Source organism: Hyperolius riggenbachi, chromosome 1 (assembly GCF_040937935.1).
Source record: "Hyperolius riggenbachi isolate aHypRig1 chromosome 1, aHypRig1.pri, whole genome shotgun sequence".
NCBI classification, from domain to species: Eukaryota; Metazoa; Chordata; class Amphibia; order Anura; family Hyperoliidae; genus Hyperolius; species Hyperolius riggenbachi.
The window spans coordinates 508,289,905-508,306,680 of record NC_090646.1 but is presented as its reverse complement, the minus strand read 5'-3'; the positions used below and the strand labels follow the sequence as shown (position 1 = coordinate 508,306,680).

Here is a 16,776-nt window from a genome sequence, read left to right as displayed (position 1 = left end):
GGTTAGGAGAGGCAGGTGAGGGTGCTGGGTAGGAGAGGCAGGTGAGGGTGCTGGGTAGGAGAGGCAGGTGACGGTGCTGGGTAGGAGAGGCAGGTGAGGGTGCTGGGTGGGGTGGGACAAGGTGAGGGTGCTGGTTACAAGAGGCAGGTGAGGGTGCTGGTTAGGAGAGGCAGGTGAGGGTGCTGGGTAGGAGAGGCAGGTGAGGGTGCTGGGTAGGAGAGGCAGGTGAGGGTGCTGGGTAGGGAGAGGCAAGTGAGGGTGCTGGGTAGGAGAGGCAGGTAAGGGTGCTGGCTGGGGTGGGACAAGGCGAGGGTGCTGGTTACAAGAGGCAGGTGAGGGTGCTGGTTAGGAGAGGCAGATGAAAGTGTTGGGTAGGAGAAGCAAGTGATGGTGTTGGGTAGGAGAGGCAGGTGAGGGTGCTTGGTAGGGAGAGGCAGGTGAGGGTGCTGGGTAGGGAGAGGCAGGTGAGGGTGCTGGGTAGGGAGAGGCAGGTGAGGGTGCTGGGTAGGAGAGGCAGGTGAGGGTGCTGGGTAGGAGAGGCGGGTGAGGGTGCTGGGTAGGAGAGGCAGGTGAGGATGCTGGGTAGGAGAGGCAGGTGAGGTGCTGGCTGGGGTGGGACAAGGTGAGGGTGCTGGTTACAAGAGGCAGGTGAGGGTGCTGGTTAGGAGAGGCAGATGAAAGTGTTGGGTAGGAGAAGCAAGTGATGGTGTTGGGTAGGAGAGGCAGGTGAGGGTGCTTGGTAGGGAGAGGCAGGTGAGGGTGCTGGGTAGGGAGAGGCAGGTGAGGGTGCTGGGTAGGGAGAGGCAGGTGAGGGTGCTGGGTAGGAGAGGCAGGTGAGGGTGCTGGGTAGGAGAGGCAGGTGAGGGTGCTGGGTAGGAGAGGCGGGTGAGGGTGCTGGGTAGGAGAGGCGGGTGAGGGTGCTGGGTGGGGTGGGACAAGGTGAGGGTGCTGGTTACAAGAGGCAGGTGAGGGTGCTGGTTAGGAGAGGCAGGTGAGGGTGCTGGGTAGGAGAGGCAGGTGAGGGTGCTGGGTAGGAGAGGCAGGTGAGGGTGCTGGTTAGGAGAGGCAGGTGAGGGTGCTGGGTAGGAGAGGCAGGTGAGGGTGCTGGGTAGGAGAGGCAGGTGAGGATGCTGGGTAGGAGAGGCAGGTGAGGTGCTGGCTGGGGTGGGACAAGGTGAGGGTGCTGGTTACAAGAGGCAGGTGAGGGTGCTGGTTAGGAGAGGCAGGTGAGGGTGCTGGGTAGGAGAGGTAGGTGAGGGTGCTGGGTGGGGTGGGACAAGGTGAGGGTGCTGGTTACAAGAGGCAGGTGAGGGTGCTGATTAGGAGAGGCAGGTGAGGGTGCTGGGTAGGAGAGGCAGGTGAGGGTGCTGGGTAGGAGAGGCAGGTGTGGGTGCTGGCTGGGGTGGGACAAGGCGAGGGTGCTGGTTACAAGAGGCAGGTGAGGGTGCTGATTAGGAGAGGCAGGTGAGGGTGCTGGGTAGGAGAGGCAGGTGAGGGTGCTGGGTAGGAGAGGCAGGTGAGGGTGCTGGCTGGGGTGGGACAAGGCGAGGGTGCTGGTTACAAGAGGCAGGTGAGGGTGCTGGGTAGGAGAGGCAGGTGAGGGTGCTGGGTAGGAGAGGCAGGTGAGGGTGCTGGGTAGAGAGGCGAGGGTGCTGGGTAAGAGAGGCAAGTGAGGGTGCTGGCTGGGGTGGGACTAGGCGAGGGTCCTGGTTAGGAGAGGCAGGTGAGGGTGCTGGGTAGGAGAGGCAGATGAAGGTGTTGGGTAGGAGAAGCAAGTGATGGTGTTGGGTAGGAGAGGCAGGTGAGGGTGCTTGGTAGGGAGAGGCAGGTGAGGGTGCTGGGTAGGGAGAGGCAGGTGAGGGTGCTGGGTAGGGAGAGGCAGGTGAGGGTGCTGGTTAGGAGAGGGAGGTGAGGGTGCTGGGTAGGGAGAGGCAGGTGAGGGTGCGGGTTGGGGAGAGGTAGGTGTGGCTGGCTTAGTATGCTTAGTGGAGAAGAGGGAACACAGCTGCTGTACAGCGCGATATGCAGTCACCCGGCCATAGAAACTACCAGCACCATGAACTTTCAGCCCTGCCTCCCGTGAGCTTGTATGCATTCGCTGAAAAGGATTGCTGGAGAGAGACGGTACAGCATGCTCCAGGGGACAAATAGGGTAGTACAGGGGAAGAGGAAGACGCTTCAGTGGAGAAACAGGGCGGCACTTCATGGGTGCTGGTTACAAGAGGCAGGTGAGGGTGCTGGTTAGGAGAGGCAGGTGAGGGTGCTGGGTAGGAGAGGCAGGTGAGGGTGCTGGGTAGGAGAGGCAGGTGAGGGTGCTGGGTAGGAGAGGCAGGTGAGGGTGCTGGGTAGGAGAGGCGGGTGAGGGTGCTGGTTACAAGAGGCAGGTGAGGGTGCTGATTAGGAGAGGCAGGTGAGGGTGCTGGGTAGGAGAGGCAGGTGAGGGTGCTGGGTAGGAGAGGCAGGTGTGGGTGCTGGCTGGGGTGGGACAAGGCGAGGGTGCTGGTTACAAGAGGCAGGTGAGGGTGCTGATTAGGAGAGGCAGGTGAGGGTGCTGGGTAGGAGAGGCAGGTGAGGGTGCTGGGTAGGAGAGGCAGGTGAGGGTGCTGGCTGGGGTGGGACAAGGCGAGGGTGCTGGTTACAAGAGGCAGGTGAGGGTGCTGGGTAGGAGAGGCAGGTGAGGGTGCTGGGTAGGGAGGCGAGGGTGCTGGGTAAGAGAGGCAAGTGAGGGTGCTGGCTGGGGTGGGACTAGGCGAGGGTCCTGGTTAGGAGAGGCAGGTGAGGGTGCTGGGTAGGAGAGGCAGATGAAGGTGTTGGGTAGGAGAAGCAAGTGATGGTGTTGGGTAGGAGAGGCAGGTGAGGGTGCTTGGTAGGGAGAGGCAGGTGAGGGTGCTGGGTAGGGAGAGGCTGGTGAGGGTGCTGGTTAGGAGAGGGAGGTGAGGGTGCTGGGTAGGGAGAGGCAGGTGAGGGTGCGGGCTGGGGAGAGGTAGGTGTGGCTGGCTTAGTATGCTTAGTGGAGAAGAGGGAACACAGCTGCTGTACAGTGCAATATGCAGTCACCCGGCCATAGAAACTACCAGCACCATGAACTTTCAGCCCTGCCTCCCGTGAGCTTGTATGCATTCGCTGAAAAGGATTGCCGGAGAGAGACGGTACAGCATGCTCCAGGGGACAAATAGGGTAGTACAGGGGAAGAGGAAGACGCTTCAGTGGAGAAACAGGGCGGCACTTCATGGGTGGAGAGGAGGGCTAAAACGGAATAACATCAGCACTACATTTTTTTTTGTAGCATTACTCTGGCCGGCTGCACTTCTCTGATTTTCCGTGACACATACCCAGACCAAAGCTGCCGCGACACATTAATGGGTTGGGAAACACTGACCTAGAGTTTCCAGTGTTCTTTGTGGTATTCCTTTTTTAGTAATTTAGCTGGATGTCTTGTTCAACTCTCATTTGTCTACCTGATAGGCATTCTTTGGGACTTTCTCTCTTTCTCCAATACCCCATTGGCCAATTGTAGGGTCCAGGAAGAGTGGCAGCAAAGGCCGGCCACAATTAAAGGCGCATTTGGCAAGTTGCAACCCATCGGAGGGAGAGGGAAAGTGATGAGAGTGGAACTTAATGATGGGTGGCAGAGTTACTGATGAAGATAGGATTGCCTAGGGATGATCTATGAGATGCTAACAGTTTCAAGCTGCTGCAGGATTATGCAAATGTTTGCAGCTTGAAAATGGACCAATCCAGGGGCATTGCTAGCCCCAAAAATCAGTGGCACGTGCCCCGGATCTATTCTGGGGTACCCCGGATGTCCTCTAGGCAAAGTCAGCTGTGGTGCCTCAATGCCTCATGCTGTGAGCTGTTGTGCATCAATTGGGGTATGTTGGATGCTGTGGTACCACTATGTGGGCATGCTGGGGGCTGTGGTGGCAGCTGGGCGCTGTGATGCATTAATGGAGGGCATACCAGGTGCTGTGGTGCCTTTATAGGGGCATGCAGGAAGCTGTGATTCTTCTATGGGGACATGCTGGGAGTTGTGGTGCTGCAATGGAAGGCCTGTGGAAGCATGGGAGGGTGTCCACTAGAAGGTCAGGGGATGCTATGGGGGAACTGCCAGCCAGCAGAAAGCCAGACCAGCCAGCAGCACAGAAGCCAGGTAACTCTGCCTAGTTATGTTTAAGTGACACTGCCTATTTATGTGATATGCTGCATTTTTTTTATGTTTATCAATGGAGAGGGGGCTTCATCCAACATTTTCCTGGGCCGGGCTCCACCCATGATCCCACCCATGTTCTGGTGCATGGCCACACCCATTTTCTGGCTGGAGTGCCCAAAAGTGCCCTGGATCTCGAAGGATCCTAGAAACGCCCCTGGACCAATCAAATCTTGATGAGGTGAGATTTGAATGGTCCTTTTTTAAGATGCATACATTTGCATAATCCAGCAAAAACTTGGAACTATTTGCATCTTATTGACTATCCCTAGCATACACTACTGCCTCTTTATACCATCATCATACTTGCTGGAAATATACAATGATGTTGACGATTGATGTATGTTACATGTTTTTCAATGCTATCAAGTAGGGATGGTCAGTGAGATGCAAATAATTCTGAGTTGATGCATGATTATGCAAATGTGTATGCACATTATGCAGCTTGAAATTGGAGCAATCAGATTCTGTCAATGTGGAATTTTATTGGTGAGTTGCAAACTGCCCACATTTGCATAGAACATTTTCATAATCAGAATCATATTTATTTCGCCAAGTACAACGGGAGTTGTACCCGGAATTATTTTTGGCTCATACAGGGTCGGAGATGGTACAAATACAAACACATGCATGCAATTCAACACGTACAATACACATACAATAGTACAAGTAAGCATATGCCTATGTGTACATATCGCACATAACTGAAGTGAAGAACGCGTGGGGAAATCAGGAGTGCTATGTGAGGGGAGCTGCCTGCCAACTATCGGCGGCACTCGCTCGCTCCACAGCAGTTCCAGATGCCAGCAGTGTGTCCTGAAAAGAGTGGATAGAGAAAGAGAGAGAGAGAAAGTGTGAAGGGATAGCTAAGAGAGACAAAGAGAAGAACCAAGGCAAGAAGAGAGAGACAGAGGCAGAGTCCTTTTAGGGCTGCAGATTAAAAAAACTCCCCTGGGTCCGACAAACAGTCCAATTGATGTGCAAGGATCTCCCGAGGCAGCGGCAGTGAAAGGGATCCCTCGATGGAGAAAAGGCCCCGAGCCAGCTGAAGCAGTAGCGGAGGCCTGACCCTCCAAGCTGTGATAGAGCGACCCGCTTCATCCCGCGTGCAGCACCATGGTGGCACATGCTCTCATTTGCGGCGGCGACGATGAAGCCTCAGTGCTGAGGAATCAGCATTGTGGATGGAGGACACTCGGGTGGGCAGTGTTCCCGCCGAAGCCGGCGGCGAAGCGGCTGAGGTGAGCCAGCGGTGTAGACGGATGGAGCACTCACCCGCAGCAGATGGAGCAGCACTGTGGGTGGCCTCCCGTGGGCACAGGAGGGGATCCTGTGTGGCCTCTCTTGTGGGCCCGCAGCACTGTGGGTGGCCCTGCCGGATGGAAGAGGATCCTGTGTGGCCTCTCTTATGGGCCCTCACCCGCAGCACTGTGGGTGGCCCTGCCGGATGGAAGGGGATCCTGTGTGGCCTCTCTTATGGGCCCTCACCCGCAGCACTGTGGGTGGCCCTGCCGGATGGAAGGGGATCCTGTGTGGCCTCTCTTATGGGCCCTCACCCGCAGCACTGTGGGTGGCCCTGCCGGATGGAAGGGGATCCTGTGTGGCCTCTCTTATGGGCCCTCACCCGCAGCACTGTGGGTGGCCCTGCCGGATGGAAGGGGATCCTGTGTGGCCTCTCTTATGGGCCCTCACCAGCAGCACTGTGGGTGGCCCTGCCGGATCTGGCAGGGGATCCTGTGTGGCCTCTCCCGCGGGCACTCACCGCAGCGGATGGAGCAGCACTGTGGGTGGCCCTGCCGGATGGAAGGGGGTCCTGTGTGGCCTCTCCCGCGGGCACTCACCGCAGCGGATGGAGCAGCACTGTGGGTGGCCCTGGTTGGATGGAAGGGGGTCCTGTGTGGCCTCTCCTGCGGGCACTCACCCGCAGCAGCACCGTGGGTGGCCCTGCCGGATGGAAGGAAGGGGATCCTGTGTGGCCTCTCCTGCGGGCACTCACCCGCAGCAGACGGAGCAGCACTGCTGGTGGCCCTGCCGGATGGAGGGGGTTCCCGTGTGGCCTCTCCCATGGGCCGCGGTGGTTGGGTGGTCTCCCTCCGCTGCTGTGGCCTCTGGTGTCCCTGGGCAGCAGCGCCGAAGTAGTCCCTGGGTAGCAGCGGCGAAGTAGCCCCACGTGGTGAGGGGCCGGGAGGGAAGTGTGGCTGAGAAGTCATGCAGCCACCGGCGTCCTCCTCGATCTCAGTGGTATGGAGCGGCGAGACAAGATCCTCTCTCTTGTGCATCCCCCTCTACGGCAGTGGAAAGTCCGCCACCCGCAGCGGCCCTGAGATGGCAGTGGGGGAGCACATGGCTGATCAGCTCACCGTGCGATCAGCTGGCAGCCCCCAGCCAGCCATCCGGTAGATGAGAACCTGTCTCCGTGAGCCAGTCCGTGTCTCTGCCTTGTTCCCCGCATCCTCCTCTATAGATTAAGGAGGGTTAGGGGGTAAAACATATAGAAAGAGAGGGACAGGAGAAAATGAAGCCGGAGCCCTGTGGCTGTGGCTACCGGTGCGGCGCCATCTTGGTCAAATCCTACATCAATTTAGATTTTTTTTGTGTCTCATTGTCCATCCCTTCTAAGAACAGATAGTATAATGTCCTGTGGTCAGCTGAAAATAAATGCACTGATAACTTTAGCTTCCAAGAGACTATAAGGATGGACAAGCTTTATGATATACTCCATATCTCTCTGTATTGGCTTTGCTAGGAGTAAGTTTCAAAGGAGTATGTTTCAAATCTTTCCCTCCTAACCTCCCACCCTCAGAAAATGTAGGATGTTAGTTAAGTACATGGATACCTGTCTCTGACCGGGAATCATTATATATGTACTACAGGCTCCATTCATCTCTTAGTTCAGGTGGGGTTTGCTTAAGCTGGGCAGGGCAGGGCCCATACAATGTAACAGAGAGCTTGATAATGGGGACACTATAATGTAGAGCTCTACAACAGGCAGCACAGTAGTTGGGGACACTATAATGGGAGGGCACTGTAATGGAGGAAATAATAATATGGGTTACTCCAATGAAAAGCAGTGCAACAGGAGCCCCACTATACTGAGTTCACTCTAATGGAGGGGTTTGCGGCTACTGGGGCCAACGTTATGTAAAAGATGATATCTATTGAGAGCATTGTATTTAAAAGACAATACAAGGGGCTGCACAGCAGGAGATCTATAGCCTACAGAGTTATAGAGGAGGGGGAGAGGGCATCATGGCTTTGTTATTAGTTGGGTTCAATACTTGTGCTTGTTATGGCAGAAATAGTCTGTACACATGGCATTCTGCCGCAAAGCACACTGGGAGATTATGTGATGTTTCTCCTTACTTCCCAGGGGTGAGGAAGGAGTATCCACAGTGATTCACATTGCCGGCAGTACAGATACGAACCATGTAAATCAGTTTGTGGTAATTTTTTACAATGGGCGAGCATTTACTAGATAATTTATAAGTAAATATTGTAAAAATGAACAACTTTATTCAGTAAGTTATATTCAATAAAGTTCCTTTTTAAGCAATGATCTTCATAACTTTTCCCTCTGTTTTTTTCCTCTCTGCCATGCATTACCTTAGAACATTATTTGCCAAGCATGTAGGAGTTTAAATAGCATTTTGCCATTTGGATGGAAATGCCTTTTAATAATATGTACTTCTCTAATGCTTCACTAATGGGTTATAATTGGCTTTGCTCTTGGTTTTCTGTGGCTTAGCTTAAAAATGTTCAAATTGTACAAAATGCTAGGTCTGCTGTTTATCAAAGGAGGTAAATAAGGCATCTGAAGCAGAAGAAACATTACATTGCCTGCATACTTCTGCAATCAACAGAACTACTAGCCCGGTGTATATACGGAACGTCAATCAGCAAACATTGCATCCTTTATTAAGAGGCAGAAAAGGCCAACACTTAGTATTTATGGAACTTAACAAAGTGCCGGCAATGTTCTTGGGGAAAAAGTAGAAACTAAACAGGAAGTTATAAGGCATTGTGTAGTGTAGCTGAATGGGGCTTTGGAAAGAAAGTCAGTAAATATTGATCTGTCCGCTGAACAGCAGAATGGGACATTCAGCAATGTTGTTTGCAGATATCTCTGTGCTGCAGTGTGTTGTTAAGGTTTCAAGGCAGAAGGTAGCTCGGAATTCCATAAAAGGATTATGAAGTACTGTTATGTCTGTTTAATACATGGAAGACAAACAATATGCTATAAATTAAGAAAACAGTGAGATTACCTCTTTTAGTACAAAACTGTTTTTGAAAATTAGTTTAGTAAGTTAAATGCATGTGCAGATATGAGTGAAAATAATAATTTTCTAATTGATTTTGCCTAAATGTTTTACTATTCAGATTTTCAATGTCTAATGGACAAATGAAACCTGCTCCTCTGGGTTTGCCTTCCTCAGTGTATGTGGTGCTTCTCCTGAAATGTTTGGTGCACCTTCACCTGTACATGTTGCGATTTTGTGTGCGATTCTTCTGATGACCGGCAATTCTTTTTGAGCAAAGAGCGATCGTTTCCGCAATGCGGGTATGAGTGCGCAATTATGCAACCAGTGCTTTGCGACGTGCAGCGATAATGATCATCACATCGGTCTGGTTCTTTAAGATCACTGACGACCCATGCACAAAGTGCCGCTATTGTTTGAACTCTCCTTTGAACCGCGTGTTCCTGTGGGCAGGAAGATGGATCGGAGAACATCCGTCGTTGGTTTACATTACTGTGATGCATCTTCCTGCATCTTCAAGTGAGTATTCTGCATTACACTTCTACTCCAATAATTTGCAATGGCGGGGGATGAGTGGCGTAAGATTTTACAATAAAAGTCAGGGCCTCTGGTATGATTTGACAGCCCTCCTCTAGAAACAGATGAGGGCTTGAATATGATGTCATCACTACATAACATTTGAAGGGTTACAATGACTATGGGAGGGTAGCAGGATGAGGAACTCCTTTATGTTAGTAATGGGACAAAACAGTATAATTAATCCTGGAGATGAGTTTAAAGAGAACCTGAACTGAAAATAAAAAGTCAAAATAACCATACTCAGATCATACTTGCCTCCTGTGTAGTCTACTTCTCAATCTCTTTCTCCTCTCCTGCATCCCATTTGTCCACTGTGATCAATGAAATCCTCCGTCCTCCATTTTAAAAATGGCCATTACCCCATAACAGCTTTTTGGTCAGCACACTGTTAAACTGTAATATCACCGACTTGAGCCATAGGGAACCATGCACATTACCTTGCACATTCAGTTGTAACTGACAGCTGCTGATATGTAACTGACAGCAACTGGTATAATTCAGTTCTGACAAAATATTGTCAGAACTGGAAGGGATCACTGTAAGAAGAAATGGTGAACTTCTGAGAGGAACTGACAGTGAGGTTAGTATGTACCGGTAATATTCATTTGCAGCTATGTCATGTGTTTATTTTAAATAATTTTACTCATTTCAGGTTCCCTTTAAAAAGAAGACGTGGCGGCAGTTGGCCAGACAGAGCAGTTTAGTGTGGAAGGAATGGGTGGGGTCTATTTACAACTCTGACCATCACAAAGCAATCATAAGATCGTAACATATGTAATGTTAGGTTTAGTTTATATAAATTGGATGCAGGTTCACTTTAACTGAACTAGTAAGTGAAAGGCAGTAGAATTAAGCCTTATACATATGCTAGATGGTTTTTGGCTGAGGCAGTCAGTCCGGCCCCCTCCATAGCAACATAATGCCTATAGGTGTTTATACAGAATGAGGCCTTGAACTATTACCCAAGGGATCAAGTCCCAATTCCTGCAGGCGACAGGCCTCATACTTTTATACAAGGCTTAATAGAACAGTCTAGTATACGGCAGTCAAACATGAATCTTGGAGTGCTGGCTTGCTTACTCAGCTGGGGAGGGGGCTGCCTGCCCTGCGTGAGCCAGTTTGTATTGTGTGGTAATCTGACATGATCTCACAAGCTGAGAATCTTCTGACCCTTGTCTGGAAGTTGAGGTGATTCTTGGCTCTAAGCGAGAAGTACTATATGAATTATTCATAGACAGTTTTTTCCTGAAATATGTGATGAATTAATCACTTGCAATCATTTCACATAACTATGCTAGTGTTTTTCTGTCACAGTATTTGCCGTGCGTAGTCTGAAGAGGGTGGCAATGAACCCTCCAACCATCCAAACTTGTTCTTCTTTCCCCTTTTCAGTTACAAGCCAACACTCATTATAGATGCTTATATCAAAGATGGAAATCTGTGTATGAATTCACTGCCTTGGTTTATAAGGAATCATTCTGTATTCTGTATTTTAGGCATTCAGCAGAATTTAGAAAATGCTCATGTTTTCCTCTTGATCTGTGGCCTCCGAAGAGTTAAAGATCCCCTCTACCTTGCTGATACTTTTGCAGGTGAGATTTATTGATTATGTATTCAGAATGATGACTTCTTCATTATTGTAAGCTTAGGGGGTGATTTTCTAAGGTTTCCTGTGCTGGACCACATACGTGATTCAGATAACCGGTGTTGAGCTTTTGAAGAATTATCTAAAAATTATATGGCAGATGTTTACAACCCTTATCTGTGTTATATCAGACCGCATATTGAATTGCTAAAAGATTAGTGCTTGTGCTATTGCAGTTGTTTGCACACCCACAGGATGTACATACATTGGATTAAACTCTGCCAAGAATCTGACGTGTACAGAAACCTCAATGCCTAAAGATCTGGCGTGTGATTCCCGAGAGCATTGTCCTCTTACTCACTCCACCCCCAGGAAGCCACTATGTCATGTGCCATGTCATCCCTTATCCACTGTCCATAGTAACAGAACGCATTGCTAGTCTGTACATCACCCAGCCCTGAACTGTCTCCCTAGGGAGCAAGTCCCAAACCACATGGGAAACAGTTTGTGAGTTTGTTTGCACAAGGCTTATTTTTTCAGGAATACTTCCGGCACAGCCTGCACGTGTGTGTTTGACTGCAGTTCCACAATTGCTATTTCACGATACATTTAAAAACCCTTACTATAGCCACATGTGACCCAGATGAGGGCTGCTGCCTGCTGAAATGTTTTGAATATTTTTATTAATGCAGGTGAAGTTGGCTCAAAGACATACCACATGTACTCTGGTATAAAACAAGATTTTTTTTTCCTCTTAAAATGACCCCCCCCCCCCCCCCCCCCATGGAAAAAACATAAGTCACTACTCAAGTGGTGTCTAGTGGTCCCCCTACCTCTCCCATACAGCATACCTGGTGTTCCCGCCACACTAGCATTGCGGAAAATGCAGTGAAAACGCACATAATGCAAGTCAATGGGCTGCATGAAAAAAACACATATGTTTGCGTTGTGCAATGTGTGTTTTTAAAAACGCAGGTCTTGCTGCATATTTTTCCAAAAAGCATCTCAAAAGCACATAATAAAAGTCAATGGTGATGCAGAGGAATTGCGTTTTAGTGCGTTTTTTTATGTGTTTTGAATGCATTTTTTATGCATTTTTTTTAAAGTTTGATGAAGTACTTCTGCTTCCTGTTGACTTCCTAGTGATTTGCATAAAACGCATAAAAAAAGAACACAAAAACATTCAAAACACTTATGAGATTTATATATGCGTAGTCCAAACGCATTAAAGCGCACACTCAACGCAAGAAAACCGCATGTGCGGGGAAAAAAACGCACTAAAAACGCATATGTCGCAAAACGCTACCTTTCCCGAACTGCCTAGTGTGTTCCCAGCCTGACAGCAAAAGCGATGGAAAAGTATCTTACCCGGGCCGGAGTGGTCACCACTAGACACCAGGGAATGCTATATGGGGAGGGAAGGGGGATCACTAGCTCACCAGAGAAGCAATATGGGGACTGGATTGTTAAAAGTAGCGACCTCTGTTTCTACCCAAGGTTTATACTCGGTTTAATTATTATTACGGTGTCTGAGGTTTATACTTGGATCAGTTTATATTTGAATATAAGCATTATGTTTTGCTGCTCAGTAGATAATCAGTATAATTAATGCTATTGACTGGGTGTTCACATACTGCATGAATACATGTAAAGTGGAACCTTATTTTGAGTTTTGTATGAAAACGAGGAAAGGTAAGACTGTGTGCAAGGAAACAAGGGTTGTTTTTGCATCTGTGTCCCAGTGGGGCAGTTTCTGCCTCACTCCCTCTTGTCATTTGCTCTCTACCTAGAGAGGAAAACACCAGAAAGTTGCAGGCACATTCAGCTCTAAACCTCCACAGATGTAGTGTACATTCTCATTGAAGAGATTTCATTTTGAAGACCCTGCCACAGGAGCATTTAGTGAGAGAACAGTACGGATGCCAACCTTTACCTACTCTACCTAGCCTATCCCAAAAACGTCATTTTTGAATATATATGTGTGTTTGCCAATATGTATAATTTGCATCCCAGAATGAAAATAATACAACCCTCCTGCCCCCCAGCAAATATACCCATATTACCTTCTCGAATAAGTATAGCCATCCCTCCTTCCCTCATCTAAACTTAGCCATGCCAAATGACAAGCATAGATGCTTCAGTTTAACAAGTATAACTACGCGCACACCCCCTTCTTACCTTGTTATAATGGACAAAGCCATGCTTCCCCTTTCCCCCCAAAATCAGGCAAAAATGTCGCAGGGGCACGCCTGGTACGCTAAAGGCTGCTATGTAATTAGCGCTGTGTAATTTGGGCATAGCTTTAAGCCACTATCCTTTTTACCTGCTTTGAGTTCCAACTGACAGGGGCAGCAGCCTGGTCTCATGGGGAGCAGGCCAGGCTGCCGGCTATGGCTGCAAAATGCAGAGCTGCTTCTGGTAACCCAGCCATGGGACAGAAAGAGCGGGAGAGCTGGACTATGCAGCTGTAAGCTGGAGTACTTGGCTGCACGTATAAGAGTTTCCTGTGTCTCCAAAGAGGTGAGACTCTGGGGCGGAGGTGGTGATATAGTACAATATTGGTAAATATTCTACTACCGGGAATCGGGTATAGTAGAATATTGCTAATATATTCGACTATCGGCATTACACCCAGCCCTTTGTTATGGGCACCTTTTTGAAACATACTCTCCCCCTCCCCCCATCCCCACACTTACTTCTTCCAAAGGAAAAGAAAATAGCATAGCCATATCTCCCCTCTCTTAGCAAGTATTCTGACATTATTATAGTCTGTTCATATAAGACAGAAGGGCTGACCAGCATTATACATGAGCAGTGAATGTAGTTTTGCCATTTGTATTGCTTCATTATGCACTACTTAAATGCAGACATGGTCACCTGGCACACCGACTAGAAACATAGCTCATGTTCTGACTGCCTTGTGCTACTCTCATTATAGGGAACTCAGACATTTGTTAGCACATATTGTCAGAGACCGTAATTCCCACAGACAAAACCTGGGAAATTAGGAACAGTTGCACGGCAGAAAAGAGGTAACAATGTTCATTTGTCTTCTTGAGACAGTGTATAATTTTTTTATGAAATATCTGGGCTAAAATTCATTTCATCAGTAAATGTAAGAACTCCTTGGCAAGTTTTTTTGGCTGTCAAGTTTTAACCATTTGAGGACCGCAGTGTTAAACCCCCCTAAAGACCAGGCCATTTTTCATTAAATTGGCCACTGCAGCTTTAAGGCCAAGCTGCAGGGCCACGCGACACAGCATACAAGGGATCCCCCCCCCCCCAGAGCTCCCTGTTGGTGGGGTCTGATTGTCCCCGTGTTTGTTTGTTTATTTGTATGGTTTTTTTTATAAAAATAAGTGGGGTTTTTTAATTACTGTAAACCCCCCTCCCTTCCCCCGCCAGCCAATCCCTGTGATCAGCTGTCATAGGCTTCAGCCTATGACAGCCGATCACCTCTGTGCCTCAGGAGAGAACAGCCGTGTCACACAGCTGTCCCCAGTACAGCGCTGCTGCAGATCGCAGCGCTGTACGTGTAATTAGACGGCGGTTTCGGTGTCTAACAGTCTCCTGAGCGGCGATTGAAGGCGGAGCTCTGCTCCGCCCACCATCAGGAGATTGCACACGCAGCTTGTGCACGATCTTCTGCAAAACAGAGCCCCAGGACTTTACGGCGATTGGCGTTAGGTGGTCCTGGGGCTGACGCGGTCGGCTAGTAGTTAAAGTAACCCTGAAGTGACACATGGCATGGTAAAGTAAACCTGTATACACATCACCAATCCTACTTAGAACTTGCCCTTGTTTCTTTTGAATTTTTTAACTGCAACCGTTAAAGGGAGTCTGAAGTGAAAAAATGAAAAAAGTAAAAAAGATGCTAGCCTAAGGAGAGGAAAGGCTCTTAGGCCTATAGTGCCTTTCCGTTCCTCTCCCATCTAGAGTGCTCCTGAAGACTGGCCGCACCGCACTGCACATGAGCGAGCGCACTCTCTCTCACATGCGCATTACAGAGCCAGCGCTGGAACGACTGGAGCAGGAGAGGAACAGGAAGGCTTTATAGGACCCAGAGCCTTCCCTCTCCTTAAGTTAGTGTCTGTTTTTTTAAGGAACCATAATTAGGCATCATTTTACATAAGTTTGTACTGACAGCGTTTAATAGCAAAGCCCCCATACATGCTATTGTCACCATTGTTTTGTATGTTAAGGGGAACAGTGGAAACAAGTAAAAAAAAAATAGTAGTTTATTAAAAAAAAACTGAGTTAAAATTCAAACTCGGCAAAATACCATGGCCAGGAGAAGATTAGATATAGCACAACTTATTTACCGTAGACTTTATTGACAGTGCTGGTGTCAGCAGGGGACACAGGTCAAGTGGTTAAGTGATTCACTAAAAGATAGCTGTATCAGCAGCCATTTAAGCTATCCTTGTTCTATTCATCATGTATTCCTAAGGCTCATACACACCTGCAACTTTTCTGCCCAACTATCGTCCAAACTTGGTCTGTTGGAGGGTAGTTGGGCTGATATCATGCAGTTGGCCACGTGTGCACAAGTCATTTGCATAACTTGTACTTGTTTTGAATGCGGCCATATTCTGTGGTCGGTCGTTCCACTTGCGTGCGCGGTATACAAATGAGTTGGTCATTCATTTGGTTGGTGCGTGAAAAATACAAGTCGCGTAACCACTTGGTCATGCGGTTGGGTTGGTCATGCGAAAAAGTTGCACGTGTATGAGCCTTTAAAGTTGACCATCATCTTTCCAGTTTACATAGGTGTCCCATTTATCTGCATATGCTACATATGCTTCCTTCCCCCATTGTTAACTTCTATAGACCAATTTAGTTTTCATTAGTTTCTGTTGTAAATAATGCATTTTAGATTTAGCAGATTATCTTCTGCGTTTCAAAAATAAAAACTGAGTGCATTTCACTCTGACAAACTGCTTGTATGTATGCACTGTGTGCGTGTATTGCGCCTGTGTCAGGTAACCAGAATGGAACTCTGTTGCTATGGCAGGATTCTAGGCTGGGAATTCTTGTTTAAGTGGATGCTAATCCATCTGTTCACATTGGAAGTTGCATTTCTATTTTTAATGTCAATAGGATTTTAAGCTAATTATTTTTAAGATTTGTCTTTACTATTTCTACATGTTTACATTTCAGTAGGAATTGTGTCCAGCTCTGAAAAGGTGAGATTTGATAAAGCTCAGCAGCTGGCCAAATTGCTGATTGAAAATCATACTCGAGCACTTTGTCATTGTGTAACTCAACAAAATTGTGAGAATTAAGAGGCAACTGCAAGAATAATAAACTGAAATATATAAACCATTGGGGAGTCTGAAATACACCAATTATTATGGCACAGGGTATTTCATGCTTCTTTTCTCATGGTGAATAAATCTCTCTTATATGCCATAATGTAGTACAGTGCTTCTCAAACCTGTCCTCGTGACTCCCCAAAGGTGCATGCTTTGCAAGCAACCTCACCTATGCACAGGTGTGGTAATTAGTGTCTCAGGTGGATTCCATGTAGACACTAATTATTCTACCTGTGCAGAGGTGAGGTTGCCTGCAAAACATGCACCGTTAGGGAGTCACGAGGACAGGTTTGAGAAACACTGATGTAGGAAATAAGGATGGTCAATGAGATACAAATAATTTCAAGTTGATGCCGCAATATGCAAATTAATGCAGATTAAAATGAACCAATAAAATCCTGCTGAGGTAAAATTTGGTTGGTCTGTTTTCAAGATGCATACGTTTGCATACACATTTCGCATAATCCTGCATCAACTTGAAATTATTTACATCTCATTGACCATCCCTCGTATGAAATGCCTCTTTTTTGTCCCCCTCCACCTGCCATTGCTGATTGAAAAAGTGTTACTAACAAACAACCTAATGATTATCAGTTTGTGTAGAGTTTTTGCTTCCAATGACTAATTATACAACACAGAGCTCATGCACATAAAGTGTAATAATAAAATAATAGAAACATCAGCTAATGTTTGCTTCCGTTAATCTCATCTCTGCCATGTTCTACATACCAAAATAACATTATTTCATTGATGCACATTGCCCTGTTGCCTAGCTGACCAGAGCTTACAGAATGGGTTGTCCACGTATCTTGGAGGCTGCCATCTTGCTCTGCA

The 16,776-nt window shown here is 48.1% G+C and overlaps 1 protein-coding gene across 1 annotated transcript in view; it reads left to right on the top strand.

Annotated features, from left to right (window-relative positions):
- GLT1D1 (glycosyltransferase 1 domain containing 1) overlaps positions 1-16,776 on the top strand; it is a 143,111-nt gene that overhangs the window by 63,235 nt on the left and 63,100 nt on the right. Inside the window, exon 7 of the mRNA XM_068271598.1 lies at positions 10,539-10,634. Coding sequence (XP_068127699.1) covers positions 10,539-10,634 — 96 coding nt within the window. The remainder of the gene's footprint in view (positions 1-10,538; positions 10,635-16,776) is intronic.